Below are 22,987 nucleotides of genomic sequence, written 5' to 3'. Positions count from 1 at the left end.
AGGTCTGTCCTGATCGAGATCCCAAATCATAGCTGAAATTACTAATCTGAAGAGCAATGACACCTGCATCCAAACTGAATTAAATATATGAAGTTAACTTTGCCATAGATAAAATATATGTCTTGTTGCAGAGTACTTAGGACAGATTTTTCCCCAGCTTTATTGAGATATAATCCTATCTAATAATAGACAAACAAGGTAATTGACCGTACCTTTGCTATGCCTCCCATGGGCTAATCAGGGTGATATGCAAATTAACCGCCATCAAAGATGGAAGCTAATTTGCATACTGCAGGCAGGGTGGGACAGCGCGAACTACCAGTGCAAGCCGCCATCCAGGCCCCCATGTGCGACCCCAGAAGCTTCCTGCCTGCCACCCGTGATCGGATCCGATCCTGGGCCGCAGGCCAGCCACAGAAGCCCCAGAAGCCGCCTGCCACCCATGATGGATCCAATCCCAGGCCACTGGCCAGGACCAGAAGCCCCAGAAGCCACTTGATATGGCAGTAACCCTATCAATAAGCACTCTGAAAGTCAGTGGCATAAATGCACCAATTAAAAGACAGATTATGAGGGTGAATCAAAAACAAGACCCACTTTAAATATAAAGACACATATAGATTAAAAGTAAATGAATTAAGCTGCAGCCTGTTTTGCTCCATGGATAGAGCATTAGCCCGAGGACTGAAGGGTCCCCGGTTTGATTCCAGTCAAGGGCATGTACCTCAGTTGCTGGCTTGATCCCCAGTCCCTATCAGAGCATGTGCAGGAGGCAACCAATCAATGTGTCTCTCCCTTTCCCTTCACTCTCTCTAAAATTCAATGGAAAAAATATCCTTGGGTGAAGATTAACAAAAACAAAGTAAATGGATCAAGTAACATTAAAGAGATTATAAGAAAAATATATTCCAAATTTTGTTAGTTGTATAATGATTATGTTTAAATTATTAACACCTAAGAAATAGGGTGAAGGGTACATATAATATGCTGCAGTATTTTATAGTTTTTTTACATGTATGAGATTATTTCAAATTAAAATATTAAAAAATTAAAACTTAATAAAATATTAATTGAAATGTATCTGCATTACATGAAAAATCTCCTAATTACTTCTAGCATAATTTATTAAATTGTGCTAAAATTTACAAGGGTTCAATTAAAATATATCTTAATTCTAAATGGTATAATAGAAAATATATAATAGTGCAGTTATAAACACTTATCTGAAAATAAAAATTTAAAGAAGTGAATTTAAAGAAGGGATTAGCCAAAGAAAATATATGCACAACCCATGGACACAGACAACAGTATGGTGATGGCCAGAGAGAAGTGGGGGGCAAGAGCTGGGGAGAGGGGGCAAAAGGGGGGAAATAGGGACATTCTATATCTAATCTAATAAAAGACAAAAAGGGTAATTGACAGTACTTTCACTAATCAGGGCAATATGCAAATTAACTGCCAAGAAAGATGGCAGTTAACTGCCAACAAAGATGGTGGTTAATTTGCATACGTAGGCACAATGATGGGAGGTGAAAGGGGAAGGACAGTGATTGGAAACCCAGGCGGCAGGCAAGAGCCAGGGGGCCTTTGATCGGTGATCGGAGAAGCTGCGACGATCCCACAACAGGCAAGGGCAGCCTGCAGCCAGCCCCCGTGTGCGCCTGCCCCTAGGTCGCTGTGGCGATCCCACAGCAGGAAAGGGCGGCCTGCAGCCAACCCCCGTGTGCGCCTACTCCTGGGTCGCTGCTGTGATCCCACAGCAGGCAAGGGTGGCCCCACCCTGGCCACAGCTCAAGGGAGAGTGCAACACGCAGTGGAGGCCAGGAGCCTAAGAGATCAACAGAGAGGGGTGCCTGCTCCAAGCCTCCACGGTGTGGCTGGGGCAGGCTCCCAGCAGACACACACACACACACACACACACACACACACACACACACACACACACGGCAACTGCTCCGAGCCTACGTGGCGCGGCTGGGGCCAGGCCCCAGCAGACACATACACACACACACACACACACACACACACACACACACGGGATGCCTGCTCCGAGCCTCTGCTGCCAGATTGTGGCCATCAGTAGGACATCCACTGAGGGCTCCCAGACTGAGGGGCAGGCTGGGCTGAGGCCACCCCACCCCCCAGTGCACGAATTTCGTGCACCGGGCCTCTAGTAATAATAATAAAGGGCTAATATGCAAATTGACTGAATGGCAGAATGACCAGTTGCTATGATGCACACTGGCCACCAGGGGGCAGACACTCAATACAGGAGCTTCCCCCTGGTAGTCAGTGCACTTCCATATGGGGAGTACCACTCAGCCAGAAGCTGGCTCATGGCTGGCCAGCGCAGTGGTGGTGGCAGGAGCCTCTCCCTCCTCTGTGGCAGCACTAAGAATGTCCAACTAACGGTTTAGACCCAAATCCTTGGGGGCCTAAGCCTTTAGTCGGACATCCCCCGAGGGCTCCCTGGCTGCCAGAAGGATGTCTGACTGCAAGCTTAGGCCAGAGCCCCCCGGGAGTGTGCCTAAGTCGACAGGTGGACATCCCCCAAAGGGTCCTGGACTGCAAATGGGTGCAGGCTGGGCTGGGGGGACCCCCCACCCCCCGCTGAGTGCACAAATTTTTGTGCACCGGCCTCTAGTTGACATATAATACTACAGTTTAAGGTGTACAACATAATGATTTGATATATTCATATACTGTGAAATGATTACCACAAAAAATTCAGCTCACACACCCATCACCTCACATAGTAACCATTTTTTTTTTTTTTAGTACGGGTAGGTTTTTAAAATATGTATATGTGAAGTTTGTATATGTGGAAAAGAGAAAGTATTTGAGGATGAAAACTAAGGCTTAGAAATTTGAGCCTTAGGGAAATAGTAAGCATTGGGGAAAATTTCCTTGGATGTTCAGGAGATCTAGGGAGAATTTCAGCCTCTCTCCTATCCATTCCCCATCCCACCCCCCAAAAAACAACAAAATCCATCTGATAAAGTACTATTCTAGTTTTCTTTTACTCAGCAGTTTGGTGTTCTTCCCAGGACACAAACGGAACTCAGAAATGACATACTCACAAAAAGATGTTAATTCCACCCAACATGATAACACATTGCTTGTTTTGCAATCTGTTACTTCACTAAGGCAGCCCCTCCCTGCTGTTGACCCAAATAACACTTGCAGCTCTTGGGGATGGGTGTTTCTCTCTCTCTCTCTCTCTCAACTTAATTTTGACCTTTGAAAAATACCACGCATGCAAATAGACACAGACACATCCCTATTTTGTCACACTTGTGTGTGTGTTGGGGGGGGAGGGGGACGTATATTTGAGTGACTGGGTCTGTCCATTCCAGAAATAAGGTAAGTATGTAAAATGATTGTATTTACAGATTAATATAAATTCATGAATTTATGTTAATAATAGCTCTTAATTCAAATGAATTATTATTTTCACCAAGGACGCAACTCTTTTAAATCTGCTACGCTCAGTAGCAGATTTACTTACACCTAGGTTTACAGCGCATTTTTTATGCTGACTGCTTTTAATAATTCCATAACAACAGACTCTGGGAGAGAGGAATGAAAGGGCAAGGGGAAAGATTTTTCCCTAATGAACCTAGAAGAGTGTCAGCAGAAGTCATGAGAACTCTGTTTTGAGTTATTTCCATCTTAAGTGTAAGATATTCTGGATGTCCTTAAGCCGCTGTGTATCAGTGGCGTGCACAGGCTGAGAAACCAAGGTCTTTGGGCTCTGGGTTTTTCTGATTCATGGGTGTCATATTTCCTTTCAAGACTTTATTCTTCATCACTTTAGTACTCTTCCAAATGTAATGATTTAAAAGAAAACATCAATAGCAAGATTATTCTTATTAGCATTATCTTTGGATCCTGTGACTATATTGCAATACTGGCTGGCTGTTTTGAGGTCAGAACATAAATATGTTTTTTCACTTTGAATAGATTATTTTTCCCTTATGAAAAGTTGGAAATATATTAACACTAATACTGTCAACTTATCCTGTTAATAATTATTCATCTGATTCTTCTATTTTTGTCACATTATTATACTACATAATATTATTTTTTAAAATAATTTTTTATTGTTGAAAGTATTACATATGTCCCCCTTTTTTCCCCATTGACTCCCTCCAGCACCCCCATCCCCCTACTACATAATATTCTAATGAAAATAAATGGGCAGTTCTGCAATTTTATTATTTTCTGTTACTTTCCTCTTATTAAAACAATGAATGAATCACCCATTATAGGATTTTGAATACCAGATTAACTTTTTGAAAGAAAGGTCTGTGAAACCAAGGGCATTTTGGTGACTAAAATACTTTCTTCCCTCCATTTGTAGATAAATTGAAGGGCGGGTATGATTCAGATACTTTGTAAGCAACTGGGAGGGGATAAAACCACATTCAAATGGAGCCAGCTTTGACTCCCCTCCCCTCCTGCAGCTCTGTCTCCTCCTCCTGACTGCAGTGAATCCGCATAAAGAGGATGGGCATCTTCCATGTTTCTTCACTGATGCGCTGTTCAAGTCCTCCGTGACCGCTTAGACCTGCACATAGAGACTCACACCTGCAGTGTCTGCCTGGCCGGTCACTTTCATACCTGAGTGCTCACCTGCCTACCTTGTGTGAAAGACCCTGAGCATTCACTGAACGGTTTCCTTGAATTCCCCCATCCCGTGTGTGTGCACACCTGGTTCTCTGATGTGTGTCTGCTTCTTAGGAATGTGCTTGTCCCACGATATCATAGACCTCTCGAGTTTTAACGGAAGTCCCCTTCCTGGCCCTTTCCTGGCCAGTCCAGTTTTGTAGCTACCCATGCTCCTGCAAGATACCCCCGCTAAAGCCAGATAGGGTGTTCTGGAAAATTAGTAATCATCACAGAGATGATAGTAGTATGGTTATGGTAAAAAAAAAAAATATTTTAGAGCTACATACTGAAATATTTATGGAAAAATAATATTGGCTTCAAAATAATTATTGGGAGAAAACATAGGTATTATATTTAAAATTAAAATATCAGTTGTGGATTGGCAATGGTTAAAGCTAAACATTGGTTTCATGAAAAGCATAATATTATTTTCTCTACTTTTGTATATGTTTAAGTTAACATAAATAATAATTAAAACCCATGCTGATCCTCTAACCAGACTCCTTAGCTTGAATGTAATTAGCATTAATCTTCTAATGTTTTAGAGCATTTTAGGACCCTTAGAAAGTATCTCCAGCAAACTCATGTTACAGGTGAAGTAGTTAACTCCCTTTGCCAAACAGCATACTACTAAGGAGTAGCTGAAGGAGGCCTAGTAATCACGTCTCCTAATTTCCTAATCCAGCCCTGCCAGAAGTGTCAGGAGAGCTGCTAGTTGGACCTCACAGGGTGTCCCGCCTCACTGTATGGAAACACTTCTCCTTTCTTGAGCAATTGCTTCCTTTGTCTTAGGCAAAGAAAGGTTCTGATGTAAGATACCGCATCAGGATTTATTTCAGTCTCTCATCACTTGGTTGTGTGGCCATTTGGTTCTAAGTGTTTATCACCCCAATACTTCCAAGTCAATAAGCAAAGCTGCTGTTTCAGAGAGCTTTTGTAAAGCAGAGAATCATTTGGTAAAGATGCTTTCTGACTCCTGACATATTTCTGTGTAAATTTGTAAGTGGAGGTGAAGTTCTGCATCTCTCTCCTTCATAACCACCTGTGCATGAGGTTTGCTCCATCTCTAAGGAGGGTTTCCTGCAGGGAGGTGAATTCCTGAACAATGCTCACGTTGTCCACTTGGCCCCAGAGACTAGATTGGTCTGGAGAAACAAAGTCTGATTGTAGCTCTGAGACAGTTTCCCAGGGTTTGGTTCAATCTTGGACCAAGGAATGGGATCAGTCATGGAATTTTAAGCTGAAATGAGCCTTCCTCTCCATATGACACCTGGAGAGAAAAAAAAAGAGATGGGACAATCATCGAAAGATCAGGCTTTTTGTTGTTGTGTTTTTTTGTTATAATTTATTATTTCTTTTAATTTTGTTTTATTGCTTAAAGTATTACAAAGAGTATTACATATGTCTCCTTTTTCCCCCCACCCCTTGACATTCCCCCGGCCTCCCCCTACCCCCCAGTGTCTTATGTCCATTGGTTATGCTTATATGCATGCATACAAGTCCTTCGGTTGAGAGAGATCAGGCTTTTATTAGACTGTTTATAGCTGGGTTTCTTTCTTTTTCAGATGGATGAGTCAAATGATGATATCGACCAAATGTTCAGCAATTTGCTGGGCGAGATGGATCTTTTGACCCAGGTAAATCTTCTTCTTTAACTATCAAATTAGGAAGAAAAAAAAATGGGGTTACATAATTAGATTTTAATCTGAAAAGAGAGCTATCTTTTTAAAAAATGGAGATTGATGATATTATATATTGCTGATGTAACTGTGTCAGTGGGGCGGGGGGGCAGGGGGCGCCAGGAAATAAAGCATTTTTCCAAATTATACCTGAGTTCAATTGGTTGAATGCATTGGTCACACATACCTTCTGTTTTGGCAATTTCCATGCTCATTGTGGCCAATCATTTAGCTAATGGAGGGATTTTCCGCAAGTAAATCCCTCCCACAACTACCAGCACTGAACAATCTCCCCTGCACTTACCTTTATAGAAAGACTAGGTAAGAAAATTAGTAAAAATTTTTACCAATTTTTGAGGAAATGCTACATTTTAAAGGACTAAAAGGGAGTTACTGTAACCTCTTTACACTGTAAGAACTTCGCCCCCTCAGGTAGCATGAAAGCCACTCAGCCATAGGCTTCAGGTCTGAGAAAGACCAGATTAACGCAGGGTCAGTCACTAGTGACTGGAGCGCTGAGGCTGCGGACCCAGGTTACAGAGTCAGGCAAACTGGAGTGCCTTGCAGTGTTCTCATAAATCAGAGCAGCGTTGATTCATCACTTCCTGCATAAAATATTGAAATAAAAACAACCCAATATTCCTAAAGAAGGTAGGGATCTTAAGCTTTTCTACAAAATAAATAAAAATAGTGTGTGTTTTTAAAGAAAAATGTATAGTACATATGTTACAAATGCATCATTACAGGAAATTTTTTTCTTTTGTTTGTAAAAATTAACTTTCTCATTCTCATCATTCTCCACTGGCCTGTTTTGTTTCAAGATGTACTTCCCAGAATAATTTTTAATTTCTAATATTATGCAGGGGGCAGAAATCACATAAAACATTCTCAAATAAGAATACCATTTTAAAACAACATACATAGAGAGAAAATGTGTAAACAACACATGACTTTTGACTTAATGATTAAATGTGCTGTTTAAATGTTCGTCTCATGATTAACTTTGCGGGGGGGCGGGGATCTGTTTCCACAGAGTTTAGGAGTCGACACTCTTCCTCCTTCGGACCCTAAACCTCCCAGGGCTGAGTTTAACTACAGTGTGGGTTTTAAGGATTTAAATGGTAAGCATAATAATTTCTTTCCTTAAATAATTTTAAATTATAATAATGACTAAAATCTGTGTGGAACTACAATTTGAAAACAAAATTTAAGGAACCTGGACACCGTAGGGAGTGTAATTTTTATAATCCTGAATTTCAGATAGCATTTTTTTGTGTGTCTGGATTGAATTGAAAGGGCAAGAAAATATTTTTGCCTGTAATGAAAGGTAACACTATCCTGCAATTGTGTAGTGTCAAAACTCTCTTAATTGTTTTTTAAGAAGTAAAGGGAATTTTTATCTAAGCCTTTAGAGCAGCGGTTCTCAACCTGTGGGTCACGACCCCTTTGGGGGGTTGAACGACCCTTTCACAGGGGTCACCCAAGACCATCCTGCATATCAGATATTTACATTATGATTCATAACAGTAACAAAATTACAGTTATGAAGTAGCAACGAAAATAATTTTATGGTTGGGGGTCACCACAACATGAGGAACTGTATTAAAGGGTCGCAGCATTAGGAAGGCTGAGAACCACTGCTTTAGAGAAACAAAGCACAGTAATATAAAAAAGTAATAAGTAAATGTTTCTTCAAGGATAATGTTGAACTGTTTGTTGGATAATGATTGATAATATATGAATGGATGCTTCCAAATATAATATATTTTAATTTCTACATAATTTGATATTTTTGCTCTGTTTTGCTCTGACATTTTTTATTCTTCCTGAGATTGTCATGTTATTTTATTAACAAAACTATCTTTTTTATTTAGTGCAGAGACAATCTTTAGCCCACATGCTATTCACATTAAGTGAAGTTTGAAGTAATCACCTCCAAATGAATGAAAATTCATTGCAAATCTTGAAAAAGATTTTCCAAAGAATGGCAGTGCCTACCAAAAAATATGAAAAACAAAATAATAGGGAAATCCAGTTACAGAAATCCAGAGTTCCAAGTTTTATTTCTGACACTCATTGGGTTTCTTTGTTTCTGTTATTTTCAGTAATATTTTTTTATAAACACTTAGGTGCCAATGCCTGTACCTTGATATATTATAATACACCTCTTCCAATTTTCTTTTTTCCCCCATCCTCTTTTCTATTATTTGCTATCTTCCTATCTAATAAAGAGGAATATGCTAATTGACCCTCACACCATCACAAAGATGGCAGCACCCACAGCCAATAAGGAGGGGATATGCTAATTGACTGCCACACCCTCAAAGAAGGCGGTGTCCACAGCCACAAGAAGACATCACCCAGTCCCTTCAGCCCCGTCAGGGCAGCAGGCACACAGCAAGTCCGGTCCCGCCTCCGGAGACTCCCAGTCCCCTCAGCCCCCCAGTCACCCAGGGCCACCCGAGGCTCAGGTAACCAGGGCCGGCCAAGGTTTGCATTGCCGGCAGTGGCAGCAGCAGAGGTGTGATGGGGCGTTGCCTTCCCCTGATTGCCGGGTCGCCTCCCGCCTCTGAGGGCTCCCGGACTGTGAAAGGGGGCAGGCCGGGCTGAGGCATCCCCCGCATCCAGTGCATGAATTTTCATGCACCGGGCCTCTAGTATATAATAAAAGCCTAATATGCAAATTGACCAAACAGCAGAACGATCTGTCACTATGATGCTCGCTAACCACCAGGGGGCAGACACTCAATGCAGGAGCTGCTCCCAACCGGCAGGCCCCAGGCCTGCAAAGGCAGGTGCAGCGGGGGGCCCCCAATCACTCCGCTAGTCACCCCACAGAGGGAGGCAACTGGCGGCTGTGAGGAGGGCAGAGCTGGTGAGCGGGTGGCACTAGGCAGGCCAAGGCAGATGCCAGCAGGGACCTGCCAGTCACCCCACAGATCAGCCCTGATCACTAGCCAGGCCTAGCGAGCTTACCCGTGCACGAATTTGGTGCACCAGGTCTCTATTATACATTTATTTTTCCTGGCTGTTATTTCCATCATAACATTGAATAAAAGAAGGTAAACTATGAATCATTTTTGCATAGGTAACATTCATGAAATTTCAAAAAAAATACACTTTTATGAAATTATAACATTAATAGATAGCATATACTTGCACATATGAGCAATGAAGATTTACCTTTCCACACTCATATATGTAACCTTTTCTCTCTCTCTTTTTTTATAAAGACATCTAAGTTTTCTTCTCCCACAAATTGCAGTCATACAATACAGTGCTATTAATTATGCTCACCATTAGACCCTCAGACCTTATTCATCTTATAACTGAAAGTTTTTCCCCCTTTACCAGCCTCTCCTTATTGCCCTATACCCACCCTCAATCCCTCAAGACCAGTATTCAAATATTATACTGAAAATAACCTTTATTCCATTTTTTCAGGCACAAATCTTTGTTTTGATTATTAACATAATTTTCCCTTATCAGAATCCTTAAATGCACTGGAAGACCAAGATCTAGATGCGCTCATGGCAGATCTGGTAGCAGATATAAGTGAAGCTGAACAGAGGACAATCCAGGCACAGAAAGAGTCTTCTCAGGGTCCGTATCATCCGGCCCCTCCGGAAGTGTCACATTCCAGTGGCGCAGCCTCTCCTGGTTACGGAGCAAATGTCGTTGCAACTAGTATGAGCCAATATGAGGATGATTTACCGCCTCCACCAGCAGACCCCATGTTAGACCTGCCTCTGCCACCACCACCTCCTGAACCTCTCTCTCAGGTAAGCACCGGGGGTAGAGACGGCAGGACCTCTGCTACCCATCATTTTTATTTTCTTCAAAGTGAGGGTGACATTTATAAGTTTGCACCCCGAAAGCTCTGAGATAGTAAGAAATAAGGATACTGAGTATGTTCATTGGAAAGGCAGAGTTCTCTAAAAATAAGACCCTTGGGTGTGTATAAAGAACATATTAAGGCCATAATCAGGAATTATAGTTTGGCTAAAATTTGCATTTATATGCAGCACTTCCTAATAATAATCAACTTCTGAGGGTGTTTTATTAACTTGGTATGAACTGTGGAACTGATTTATACATTTCTGTGTCGCTGGTGCTAACCCAGCACATGAAGAATAAAAAGCATTCCTTACATATTTCTGAATTGAACTAAATGGAATTTTGCTAAATTGGTCATCCCTGTTCAGTAGGGCAAAGATATATCTAAGAATTACTTGTAATGTAGTTAGGGAAGGGTGTTGTGGACAGGCAGGTGATGAGTACTTGATATTAATACATTTGTAAATACTGGCAAAATAACTAGACAGTTGATGCGGTCATTATTTGGGACATCATCTTATAACATTTCTCTCATAAAAGTGAAAAAACACTTTTAAGATTTCTTAAGTAAAGCACTTCCAAAATGTTTTATCCCTGGCCAGTTGCTCAGTGGTTAGAGCATCCACCTGGGGACCAAAGGGTCGCAGTTTGATTCCTGGTCGAGGGCACATACTTCAGTTGCAGATTCCAGCCCCACCCTGGTCAGGGCACATGCAACTAATCAATGTGTCTCTCACACTTCAGTGCTTCTATCTCTTTCTCTCCCTCTCTCTCTTTCTCCCCCTCCTCCCTCCCTTCCACGCTCTAAAAATCATTGGAAACTCAGGTGAGGATTAAAATATATATTAGAGTAAGAATATCGCTCAATTTGTTATGACTTCCACATTTGTTGAACTGTGTGATGGTTGGTGTTCATAAATATGACCCTAGTAACCCTGAAAGTTCCTATAATGCCTTTAGAATGAACAGATATTAAATGTAAATCAAATATTAAATCATATTCATTGCTATATTATGTATTTATTGTAGAAAAATTATTTAAAAATTGGTGATCCATAGCCCGGCCGGTGTGCTCAGTGGTTGAGCGTCAACCCAGGAACCAAGAGGTCACAGTTTAATTCCTGGTCAGGGCACATGCTCTGGTTGCAGCCTGATCCTCAGTAGCAGGGTTACAGGAGGCAGCCAGTTGATGATGTTTCTCTCCCATTGATGTTTCTATCTCTATCCCTCGCCCTCTAAAAACCAATAAAAACATATTTATTTTTAAAAATTGGTAATCCATATAGAGCAGAGGCTCTTTTTTTCATTTTTATTGAGCTGTATTTAACATAATATCTGTAAGTTTAAGGTGTACAACACGATGATTTGAATCAGAGATTGTGAAATGATTTCACAATAAGATTAGTTAACACCTCCATCACTCTAGATAGTTACCTTTTTTTGTGTATATGTGGTGAGAACATTTAAATCTACTGTCTTAACAACTTTCAAGTATATAATACAGTATTTTTTACTATAGTCACCATGCTGTACGTTAGATCCCCCAAACTTACCGTATAACTGGAAGTTTGTACCTTTTCAGAAACATCTCCCAATTTCCCTCATCTCCCATGCCCTGGCTCCCACCACTCTACTCTCTGTTTCTATGGTTAGATTCCACATTTAAGTGAGATCATACAGTATTTGTCTTTCTCTGTCTGACTTATCTCACTTAACATAATACCCCAAGGTTCATCCACATTGTAATAAATGGCGGCATTTTCTTCTTTCTTGTGGATATGTTTATTAGGATATGTTTTTTATTGATTTGAGAAGGGGCGGAAACATAGATTAGTTGCCTCCTGTACATTTGGGGACAGGGATCAAACCCACAACCTAGTATGTGCCCTGACCAGAATTGAACCCAAAACCTTTGGTGTACTGATGATACTCCAACCGAGCCACCAGCTGGGGCTGAAACGCTATACCTATTAAATAATAATTCCCTATTCCCCCTTCCCTGAAGCCCCTGGCAACTACTATTCTACTTTCTATCTCTATGAATTTTTAAAAATATATATGTTATTGATTTTTTTACAGAGAGGAAGGGAGAGGTATAGAGAGTTAGAAATATCGATGAGAGAGAAATATCAATCAGCTGCTTCCTGCACACCACCTACTGGGGATGTGCCCACAACCAAGGTACATGCCCTTGACCGAATCGAGCCTGGGACCCTTCAGTCCACAGGCCAACGCTCTATCCCCTGAGCCAAACCAGTTAGGGCATCTATCTCTATGAATTTAACTACTCTAAGTACCTCATATGAAAATAGTGCTAGAGATGGATGGTGGTTATGGTTGCACAAAAAGTGAATATTCTTAGTGCCACCGAAACTGTACACTTAAAATGGTTGTTGTTGTTTTTAAAGCATGTAATTTCTGGAAGTGCTCAAATTCCTTGAGATACACCTGTAGACTCCTCAGGTTATACCCAAGGTTTGAGCCAAGCAGAGATTTTTTTGGATCAAATATGTGAAGCTCTGCTAGCCTATATTTCTAGGCTGGAGATTTTTGTTATGGTTACTTAATTCTGAAACTCAATTATGTGAAATTTGGTGCCCTATAATATAGCCTTTTGCTAACATAAAGTAACTAAGACACTAGCAATGGCACAGGTGCTTCCTTGCTGGTATTCTTTAATGGACTGGGTTGGCTGTCATTTTGCAGGAAGAAGAAGAAGCCCAGGCGAAGGCTGATAAAATTAAGCTGGCATTGGAAAAACTGAAAGAGGCCAAGGTCAAGAAGGTAAACTATATATCACTTTTGCATGGGGAAGTTAAATTAATGGCATTTTATTATACTGCATTACTAAAAAATAAATTGCCAAGTGCTACTTTCCAAATAATTATAATCTTTTAAATTTAAGGACACAGATAAATGATACAGGTACTCTTTCTATGACGTCAGCTTGCTCCTGCGTGATTGATAAAAAGGAGACTTATGTTAATATACGTGTGGATGTTTTCAAGCCTCTCCACCCAGGGTTCCCTCACCCTCAAGGGGCCTCTCTGGTTCTGCTCCGCTGTTAGCTAACAGCAGGGGGCGCCACCGTCTGGGCCCACCTTCACTGGGTCAGAGCTCAGCTTCTGTTGGCCTTGCCTCCAGCTCAGCATTGCTGAGATTGCTTTTGTGCATTTTTCATATTCCCTGAGGCAGCCTCCAGCCTCGCTGCCTGCCCTGGATGTCCAAGTTAATCGCCCAGTAGTTCTCTGGTTTCAGGGGTGCATAGATTTGAGAGACCTGCCCCTAACCTTTTCCCCAATAAACCTGTAGTTTTACTGTGCATTTTTCTGTAGAGCATAGGTTTTTCAGGAGTACATTCATTATATTATAACAGAAACACCTGTATTTAACCTTAGTAGAAGCATATACCTAATTAAAGTTAATAGTGGTTAATTGATAAATAGAGAGAAAGATGAAACAGTTTTGTCTTATTTCAGTTTCTGAAGCACATGCCATCTGATGCTGAGACTCCTTAAGAGCGTCTCACAATTAAATGAGTTGGGTGAATCATTGTTTTCACATAGGGCATTGGACTTTATGTTCATGGTCCTTTGAATAAAAGTGCTCAATACATGTTGATTGATATTCAACAAATATTCCATGACTATCCCTGGATCCAGACTTATTTTTTTAATCGATTGATATTTAGAGAGAGAAAGAGAAAAACACACATGTCGATTTGTTGTTCTACTTATTCATGCATTCATTAGTTGATTCTTTTTTTAAAATATGTTTTTATTGAATTCAGAGAGAGGAAGGGAGAAGAAGAGAGAAATAGAAACATCAGTGATGAGAATACTTGTCATTTTTTAATTTGACAATCTAAGGGAAAAGAGGTCAGTGCCCCGGACTAAGTAGTCAGGTATTGCATGTTTTAAAAATTCTTGTGGCACACCAGTTGAAAATTGATACTATATTGGATTAGAAAAAGGAAGCTTTTCATTCTTGAATCATTTTACCTATAGTGTATCACTGCGATTTAGCAGTGTTATGTGTTAGCATACATACTCTTCAGTTTGTAAATGAGATGGAAGCTGTGAAAAATAATAAATATGATTCATTCTTGATAAAAATTACCAGCCTTCTCTTGGTTTTCTTATTTTCTAAGTTTTATAATTAGGGGCATTCATAACTACATGTGGATTAAATTTAGTTTGCAATTTATGCAAAAAAATCTTTCATCATTGTCAAATTAGGTGATTTTTTTTCTCTAAATATAAAAATAAAACACCAGCATGTTTTATTTTCTCAAGATTTCCGAAGTAAGAATGAAATGTGGTCAAATATCATTAATTTTTCCATCAGAAAAATTAAGTCTTCTAAATCCCAGCATTGGCAATGTTTCCTAGGACATGAAGCTACATTATGGCAGTGATTTTCAATGGGTGTGCCACAAGAACTCTTAAGACATGCAATACCTGACTATTTAGTCAGGGGCACTGACCTCTTTTCCCTTAGATTGTCAAATAAGAAGATGACAACAGCCAAGACAACAATAGCCATCCAGTGTGAATGAATCAAAATTATACCTTTTTTTTTTGTCAGATCAGCAAAAAATATATTTTTTGGTGTGCCACAAAATTTTAGAAATTCATTTCTGTGTGCTATGAGATGAAAAACATTGAAAATTGCTGCTTTATTGCAATAATTCTCAGCAGAGATCAATGGGTATGCCTTCCATAGAAAATAAATCATAGTAAAGACCACTATTTAAGGAATATCTCTTTTTCCGTGTGACCCTCTAGGCCAGTGGTCGGCAAACTCATTAGTCAACAGAGCCAAATATCAACAGTACAACGATTGAAATTTCTTTTGAGAGCCAAATTTTTTAAACTTAAACTATATAGGTAGGTACATTGTTATTAACTTAATTAGGGTACGCCTAAAGCTTAAGAAGAGCCACACCCAAGGGGCCAAAGAGCCGCATGTGGCTCGCGAGCCGCAGTTTGCAGACCACGGCTCTAGGCCTTATTTCCTAAGTCGGGTGAATGTGTCTTTGGCACTGGACCTATCATTTTAAATGCAGCAGAAGACAAACATGAATGAAAGCAACTATCCACCTAGAGGTTTCTGAGCTACAGGTTTTCAAGGTGGAAAAGGTGTTCCTAGGAAGCCTGAATTTGAATGGTACCAGGAGCCAGAAAGGCACTTTTCCTGCCTGATTTCTACATTTTGGCACTTGGGAAGACAAGGCACTGCATCAAGCATGTCAGACTCGCGGCTCGCGGACCACATGCCTTGTTTATTTGGCCCATGTTAGCCTTTGAGTTTGACATGCTTGCACTACATGAAGCTTCCAGCTGTGGTCCTTGCCTGCTTCTAACCCAGATTTTTATCACCGCCCACGTCCTTGGTTGCTATCAGTAACTCTGCATAACAATCTGTGGGAACTGCACCTTCATCTGTTGACAACATGATGTTCTGAAAATCAGATTAGGTGGAAGTGGGACAGGAGGGGTAGTTTCCCAGCTTGTTCAGAATCTAACCCAAACTTTTAGGGAGGAAGAAATGTTACCATTTGTATGGCATCTTTCTCCAGTCCACCTAATCACTTTTTAAATAATGATGAGTTTCATTTGTGAATTACCATGACCAAACCTAGGGAAACAAAATAGGCAGAACTTGTCTGTAGCTATTTCACACTTCCCTTTCTAATTTTTCAAGTTAGAATAATAACTTAAGCTCTAGTGGTTTGGCTCAGTGGATAGAGCGTGGGCCCTCGGACTGAAGGGTCCCAGGTTTGATTTCAGTCAAGGGGCGTACCTTGTATGTTGATTGCAGGCTCAATCCCCAACCCTGGTCAGGGCACATATGGGAGGCAACCAATCAATGTGTCTCTCTAACACTGATGTTTCTCTCTCCCTGTCTATCCTCCTCCCTTCCACTCTCTGAAAGAAAAAAAAAAGAATAGAAATTTAAGCAAGAGTATCAGATAGTTCTGGTTGGTGATGTTTACAGGATTTCTCTGCTGGTTGTGTGTGGAGTAGTTGTGTGCACTGCAGGCTGGGGGTTGGGCAGTGATTGTCTTAGAATTCTTGGGTTGCATGAAAAGGGACTCCCGCTCCAGCCAAACAAAAGAGAAGAATTTGTTACAAAGATACAGGTGTGGCTTTCAATCAAGAAGTGCTTCTGGGCTCCAGGATGAACCTGAATAAGTAACAGACAAATGTCAGGAAAACAGGAAGTCAGCGCTTCCTTGTTTCTGTTTGTCTTCTGCCTCCCTCATTAGAATGCCGTCTCTTGCCGGGCAAGGACTTTGTTTATTGTACATTTTTCTATTTTGTGAATTGGTTTCTCCACCTCTGTATTCCTAGCACCTTAAACAAGCGTTCAGAGTGTGAGTGAATTCATATTGAGTCCATTCGTGGGACACTTATTAAATTAGCAGAAGCAATAGCGGCTTTGAAACCTTCAATCTCGGCCTTCTTCAGTGGCTGGCATTGAGTGGCTGCTCTGTGGCTTTATCCTCAGCTGGTTGTCAAGGTGCACATGAATGATAACAGCACGAAGTCGCTGATGGTGGATGAGCGGCAATTGGCCCGAGACGTTCTCGACAACCTTTTCGAGAAAACCCATTGTGACTGCAGTGTAGACTGGTGTCTTTATGAAATATACCCAGAACTACAACTTGGTAAGTCCCCAAAATCTTTGGGTTTGCTTTACTATGGGTTTTTGTCTATTTTGTCTTTTGGTTGAAAGCCATCAAGACTTCCGAGTCATCACTTCCCTTCTGCCAGATTCAATTCTTGTCTCTTCATTTCTTAGTGAGGAAGAAATGAAGAGGCAAAATTGTAGCAGGTGGCAGACCTTGGGGAAAGTAAGCATTATTATTGTCACTCTCTAGTGACGCATAAGAGAAAGAAAGTGACAGGATGATACTTTGTACTGCGTGCTTATAAGCTGAGCAGATTATGGACGGCCTGGATGCCTGTCTGCTAATGTTTCTTTCGAGTTCCCATTTTTAACTATAGTTTAATTCTGCTTCACATCACTGTCCATTTTCCCTTTCTCCCTCCCACTCGCCTAATGTCTGATACTTTGTCTAGCTGAAGAGGCTCTACTCCAAAGAGCAAAGTAGTGTTGATAGAAATTGATCTACTTAAAAAAAAGAAGAAAGAAAAATTAAGGAAATACTGTTACTTCTCATTCTTAATACCACTCACAGAGCAATTATCTACCTGGAGAGCTTGGTGGCATAGAGAATTTCCTGTTTTAGAAGCTGTCAGAGACAGCAGGAGCCCTGCGTGAGCTCTGGTGCTCTGGAGAGCTGAGTATGATTCAATTCTTGGCGGTGGGGCAGACCGAGAAGCCATGCGAGGTTGTGGGTGTATAAGAATGAGTCTTTATTGTAAAAGCCAGTGGCCATATAGCCATCAGACAAAACAATTCTCCACAGCAAAGTCCATTCAGGCAGGCAGCCTGACGCTGGCTGGTTAACATGTACATCTTCCCACAAAAACAGCATTAGTCTCTGTACCCACTGCTATTATCTGAGCAGCCGCACGCTGTCCCCTAGACTCACCGCATCACCTCATGGTGGTACCTGAGCTCTCTGGCTCAGCAGCTTCTCCTTTCTCCCCTGCCCAGCACACTGGCTGGTCTCCGTAGCCTCACATAGTAACTACCTCCGAGCTTCTCTCTCAGCACACTGGCTGGTTAACATGGTAGCTATATCTGAGCTCTCTCTGAGTTCTTAGCCTTACATCGTAGCAATGCCAGCTCTCAACTCAGTCTGAGCTCTCTTCTCTACTGCACACATAGGACCTACATTCTCTGTGCTCATCACCTCTCTTCCCTGAGCTCTCTAACCTCAGCTCAGCTGCTCTCTCTCTAGCAGACTCCTGGTCAAAGAAGGCTGAGTTGCCAACAATGACATCAATCATTTTGGCTGCAGAAGGGCATGTGTGTCCTTGCACCCGCTCATGGTATCTTGGCCTTGGGCACCCTGATTAGGCTCATGTTCAGAGCGGCCTTGGCCATTCTGGTGTATTGACAACAAGGCCTCCGTGCTCCCATTGGTCTTGACTACCCAAGGACCCTGACATGGTTCCCACAGAAGCTGTTAGAGAAATTTTTTCTGGAGGAAATGGCCTACACTGAAAGAACCTCTTGAAGTTTTTGTCAAGTACAAAAGTGAAAGCTTTCCGTTATGTTTAGGTTTGGTTCCAATATTCATGTATTGTTTTAAGAGATTAAGGAATGATGTTTTAGAGTGCTCATCTCATATCTCACAGTTGTTTAAACCAATTATTGCCTAATTGCCCTCCTCACAGAGAGAATGTTTACCTCTACCTGAAACTATTTACAGTAAAAAATCCAATGGCTGACCATTATTACTACAGTGTAGGTTCATTTGCCATGTTTTTTATGGAAAATAAGTTGAAGACCTGATACACTAAAGAGTTAATGTAGCAGGAATGTTACAATGTGACATCATCTAAGAAATAGGAGTTTCTAAAAACCTGTGTGAACAGACCGTAAAACTATAGCAGGAGGGTAGGGGAGGGTTTGGGGCGTAAGGGATCAATGGAAGAACTTGTATGCATGCATGTAAGCACAACCAACAAACGCAAGAAACTGGGCGGGGGTGGGGGGAGGTGACGGCATGTGGCAGGGGGTAGGGGAGGCTGGGGTGAGGTCAATGGGGGGAAAAAAGGAGACATATGTACTACTATTTGTAACACCTTAAACAATAAAACTTAAAAAATAAAAATAAAACCCTGTGTGAAGTATGAGGCATTGTGCTTAACTCAATACTGTCTTGTTTTTCTTATTTCATCAGAAAGGTTTTTTGAAGACCATGAAAATGTTGTTGAAGTCTTATCAGACTGGACAAGAGACACAGAAAATAAAGTGGTATTTTTGAAGAAAGAGGAAAAATATGCTGTATTTAAAAACCCCCAGGTAAGATAACTTGTATATCAGTAAGCCATATAAGAAGTGGAGGGTTTTTTAAATGTCACCTGTGGAATTCGTTCTTGTATGAATGAATTCAAATGAGTAACTCCAGATAATTGCATCATTCATTACCTCACAAAATATCACAAATGTATTCCTTTCAAAGAAGCATAAACTCAACTCTTAGGCCATATGAAAACTAAGAGCCCTTTGAGAAATCCAGAAAGAAAATAATCCATTTTGATTCATCACCCAAAACCCATCAATCCATTGACTAGTCCTTCTTTTGTGTCCTTATTTCTCTTTGGCTACATTAATTCAATATACCTTTATGCTCCCTGGGCCATTAATGCTTCATATTTTGAAGATATTGCTTTCTTTGTTCTTCATATTTGGTGCTTATTGATGCTGGGATGACCAAAAGGCACACCTGGAAAATACACAACTTCTTGTGCTTTAGTTCTATAGTCTACGTAATAAAAAGCATTATTCTCCATATTTGAAAAGCTTCCTTCAAGTTGTGTGTACAAGGATGTCACAGAAGTCTAGGCGTTCCCACTGTGGCCTCTAGCTGACTGTAATTGCATGATGGTCATTAAGTCTGTTCAGGAAAGTCAAAGAATTTAACTATAGTAGACACAGATGAGAGCCTTGGATATATCCAGACACCTTTAGATATTACAGGTTAAAAAAAAAACCCAGGTCTCATTGACTATAGTCAGAATTAAAGGATACTCTAGAGCAGCTTTCTTATAGGAAAATGTTCTTTCCCCTGTACTGTGCTTTTCTCGAGGGTCTTCCCTAGTTGTGTGGTGGCAGACTGACAACAAAGCAATTAAGTACTGTTGTTTGTGACAAATAGCAAACAAAAATACAAAGTCTTCAAACCATAACTGCCTTCAACCCCACACTTTAATGCCTCTGTTAGTTAGAATGCCATCTGAACTAGAAGCTTATTTCTTCCTCACATACCAGCCCAGACATAGGTTGGAAGATTTAGTAGAATGGTTCTGCCATGCTGAACTTTCATCTCTAGGTCCAAGGCTGCTTTCCACCTGACCATTTCCAGTCTGTATAAGCGGGGGAAGAGCCAGGGGAGTACACCACCAGACTTCTTACTGCAGAGACCTGGAAATGGCCCTTTTACTTTGCTTATATCCCATTGATCAGAACTTAGATACATGGTGATATTGAACTATAAGGGAAGCTGAGAAATGTGGTCTCTACCAGAACAGCTGTTACAGGCACCTCTCACAGACACCAGAGAGGTGTTGTTGAACAGCCTCCTGAGTCAAAGGGTGGGGTCTGGGGAGTGGGGAGGGCCGGAGCGAGGGCTGTCCCCTCCTCAATTCCTGTCTTGTTGTATGAATGAATTCAAACGAGTAACTCCAGATAATTGTGTTAAATTTATCAGGAAAGTAAAACACGCACATTTATTAAAGGAGCAAAGCAAGTGAATTTATCTACTGGCATAAAGTGTAAATGGGCTCTCTCGGCTAATCTGAGGAGCGAGTTGCGGGGGGGGGGGGGGTGCCTTATATATTTTTCCATCTGTAGATTTTTTAAATTCCTCTGCCAAATATCTTGGTACAAATTAAATTTCAAGATCCCCCTTTTACTTTGTTATACTTCCCATGATTTGTGATTATCTTTCCAAGCCCCAATACTGCTGGCTTTTCTGTCCTTGAAGATACATTAATCATTTACTCTCAAGTGTCCTTGGCTGGGAGAAGGTACGGGCTTGATATTTGCAAGCTGGCTGCAGGCTGCCAAATTGTTTGGCCTTGTTTAATTTTCTTGTCTCAGTTTCCCTATTCCTCCTGTCTTGGAATTTTTCTAGCTTCTTGCTATCCTGTAACACAACCACACACATAGCTAAATTTGGGAAGTTGCATTCGGGGCCACCACTTGTATCACTCCTCCATATTGAGTCTATAAGAATAGTACCCAGCGAGAGAACCGACATGGCAGCAGGCATGGGAGCGAGAGTAAGAATATGAGTGGTGAGTGGGGGTGAGGGAGAGTGTCAGTGGGTATGAATGTGGATGGGCATCTGTTGGTCAGTGGGCGAACTACAGTCAGGCTATTTGGGTGCTCCTGATGGAGGAGCTGCCGGCCACTGCCGCATGCTGCTCAATCAGGCACTTCTCTCTGCTTGTAATTGGAGAGCACGCCATCTAGGAGGATCCCCAGGGTCCTCCTCAGGAGGAGACTGCAGGGAGCAGCCATGTCCTAGGTCCCTTAGATGACAGACAAGGGCACACAGCCCCACTGCTGGGACCCAATGCCCCCAATCACACAAGACAGTCTTAGCAACCCAGCATGCTTGAACCTTGGCCCCCAGACAACCTGCCCTCTGCCTTGCTGGGCAGTCTGCGCTGACACCTTGGTGATCTACATGCCAGCCTGCCCTGACCCTTCAATCAGCGGAGCACCTGCCTGCCCCTCTGCCTTGACCAGTGGAGTGTGAGGCCTGCCCACCCCTTGGAGCATTGGAACACCTAGCCCACCCCACCTCCTTCACCAGCAGACCCCACCCCACCTTGCCTCCTCTACCAGCTGAGCGCCCAGCCCCCTCTCCTCACTCATACTACCAGACTGCTAAAATGGGGAGACAAAGAAACAACCCTAAAATGAAAGAAAAGGAGGACTCACCAGAAAGGTAACTAACTGAAATGAAGGCAGGCAATTTGTCAGATAAAGGACTCAGAGTACTGGTTAAAAGGATGCTCAAACAACTTAGAACTACAAGAAACTTAATGGGAACTATAAGGAACTCAGTGAGAACGACACTAGCATGAAAAAAAGTAGAAACAATGAATACGAATCAAGCAGCAGTTAAGAAGGACGTAGTTGAACTAAAGAATATCCTGGAGAAAAGATGGCGACCAGCCAGAAAGTAGGGAGGGAGAATGTGTGAGAGAGTGAGGGAGCAATACAGGAGTGTGTGGACATGTGTGGTGTGTGTGGTGTGTGTGTGTGGGGGGGACAGAGACAGTCAGATCCTACAAGTCTTCCAGGGGGCTGCCAAACAGAGCAGTCTTAAAAGGCAAAACCCTGCTGCCACCACAAACACTCCGGGGAGAACACCGCTGGCACAGAAATCACGCCATCATGAAGAACATGCTTGAGACTAGGATCCTAGCCTCACCACCACCCAATCTGGTCTCAGACGCACACCGGGACCCTACAGCCACTCAGGTAAAAGACCTGTGACCACAGCTGCAGACCCAGGGAGACCAAGACTCCAGGCACCCCAGCCGCGGATTTCTGTGAGTCACAGAGCCCATGCCTAACCCCGCCAGCCCTCTGCAGCTACGTAGGAATTGCTAGACCTTCTCCGCATAAGCAGGCCTCCTGCCCACACAGGGAGGCTGCGCTGAATTTGAGCCTGGGCGCATGGTCACGGAGTTTGTTTCCCGCAGTGCATACTCCCGCAACCAGACCCCGGCCCCACTCAGGGCAACTGTACCACCTGACTTTGATTCTGGGTGAGGGCACATGGAAGTCTGCCTCCCACTACGCAGGAGTGGACCTCCCACCGACACAGGGCAGCTGTGCAACCTGGTCCCCCAAGCAGACCGGGGACCCTCATTTTCCACACGAGAGGCAGCACTGAGCACCAGTGACTTGACTCTGTTTCTCATCACCCACATATGGGTTCCCTGATTCCGCGTACACACACACTAAGAGCCAGTGACTCCAATACTCGGCGCATGCGCACACAGGGACCTGATTCTCAGCGCGAGGCCACACCAAGCAATAAAGACTACAATACTCAATTCTCAGTGCAGGAACAGGGGGACACTGACTCCTGGCGCATGCTAGGGGGACTCTGATTTTTGGCACACAACAGGAGG

At 42.2% G+C, this 22,987-nt stretch overlaps 1 protein-coding gene across 1 annotated transcript in view; it reads left to right on the top strand.

Annotated features, from left to right (window-relative positions):
• Positions 1-22,987, top strand: part of APBB1IP (amyloid beta precursor protein binding family B member 1 interacting protein) — a 111,080-nt gene that overhangs the window by 47,021 nt on the left and 41,072 nt on the right. The window contains exons 2-7 of the mRNA XM_059661374.1: positions 6,237-6,308; positions 7,384-7,471; positions 9,840-10,132; positions 12,894-12,971; positions 16,701-16,860; positions 19,012-19,133. Coding sequence (XP_059517357.1) covers positions 6,237-6,308; positions 7,384-7,471; positions 9,840-10,132; positions 12,894-12,971; positions 16,701-16,860; positions 19,012-19,133 — 813 coding nt within the window. The remainder of the gene's footprint in view (positions 1-6,236; positions 6,309-7,383; positions 7,472-9,839; positions 10,133-12,893; positions 12,972-16,700; positions 16,861-19,011; positions 19,134-22,987) is intronic.

Source organism: Myotis daubentonii, chromosome 1 (assembly GCF_963259705.1).
Source record: "Myotis daubentonii chromosome 1, mMyoDau2.1, whole genome shotgun sequence".
NCBI lineage: Eukaryota > Metazoa > Chordata > Mammalia > Chiroptera > Vespertilionidae > Myotis > Myotis daubentonii.
The sequence above is the reverse complement of the archived record's forward strand: the minus strand, read 5'-3'. Positions and strand labels throughout refer to the sequence as shown.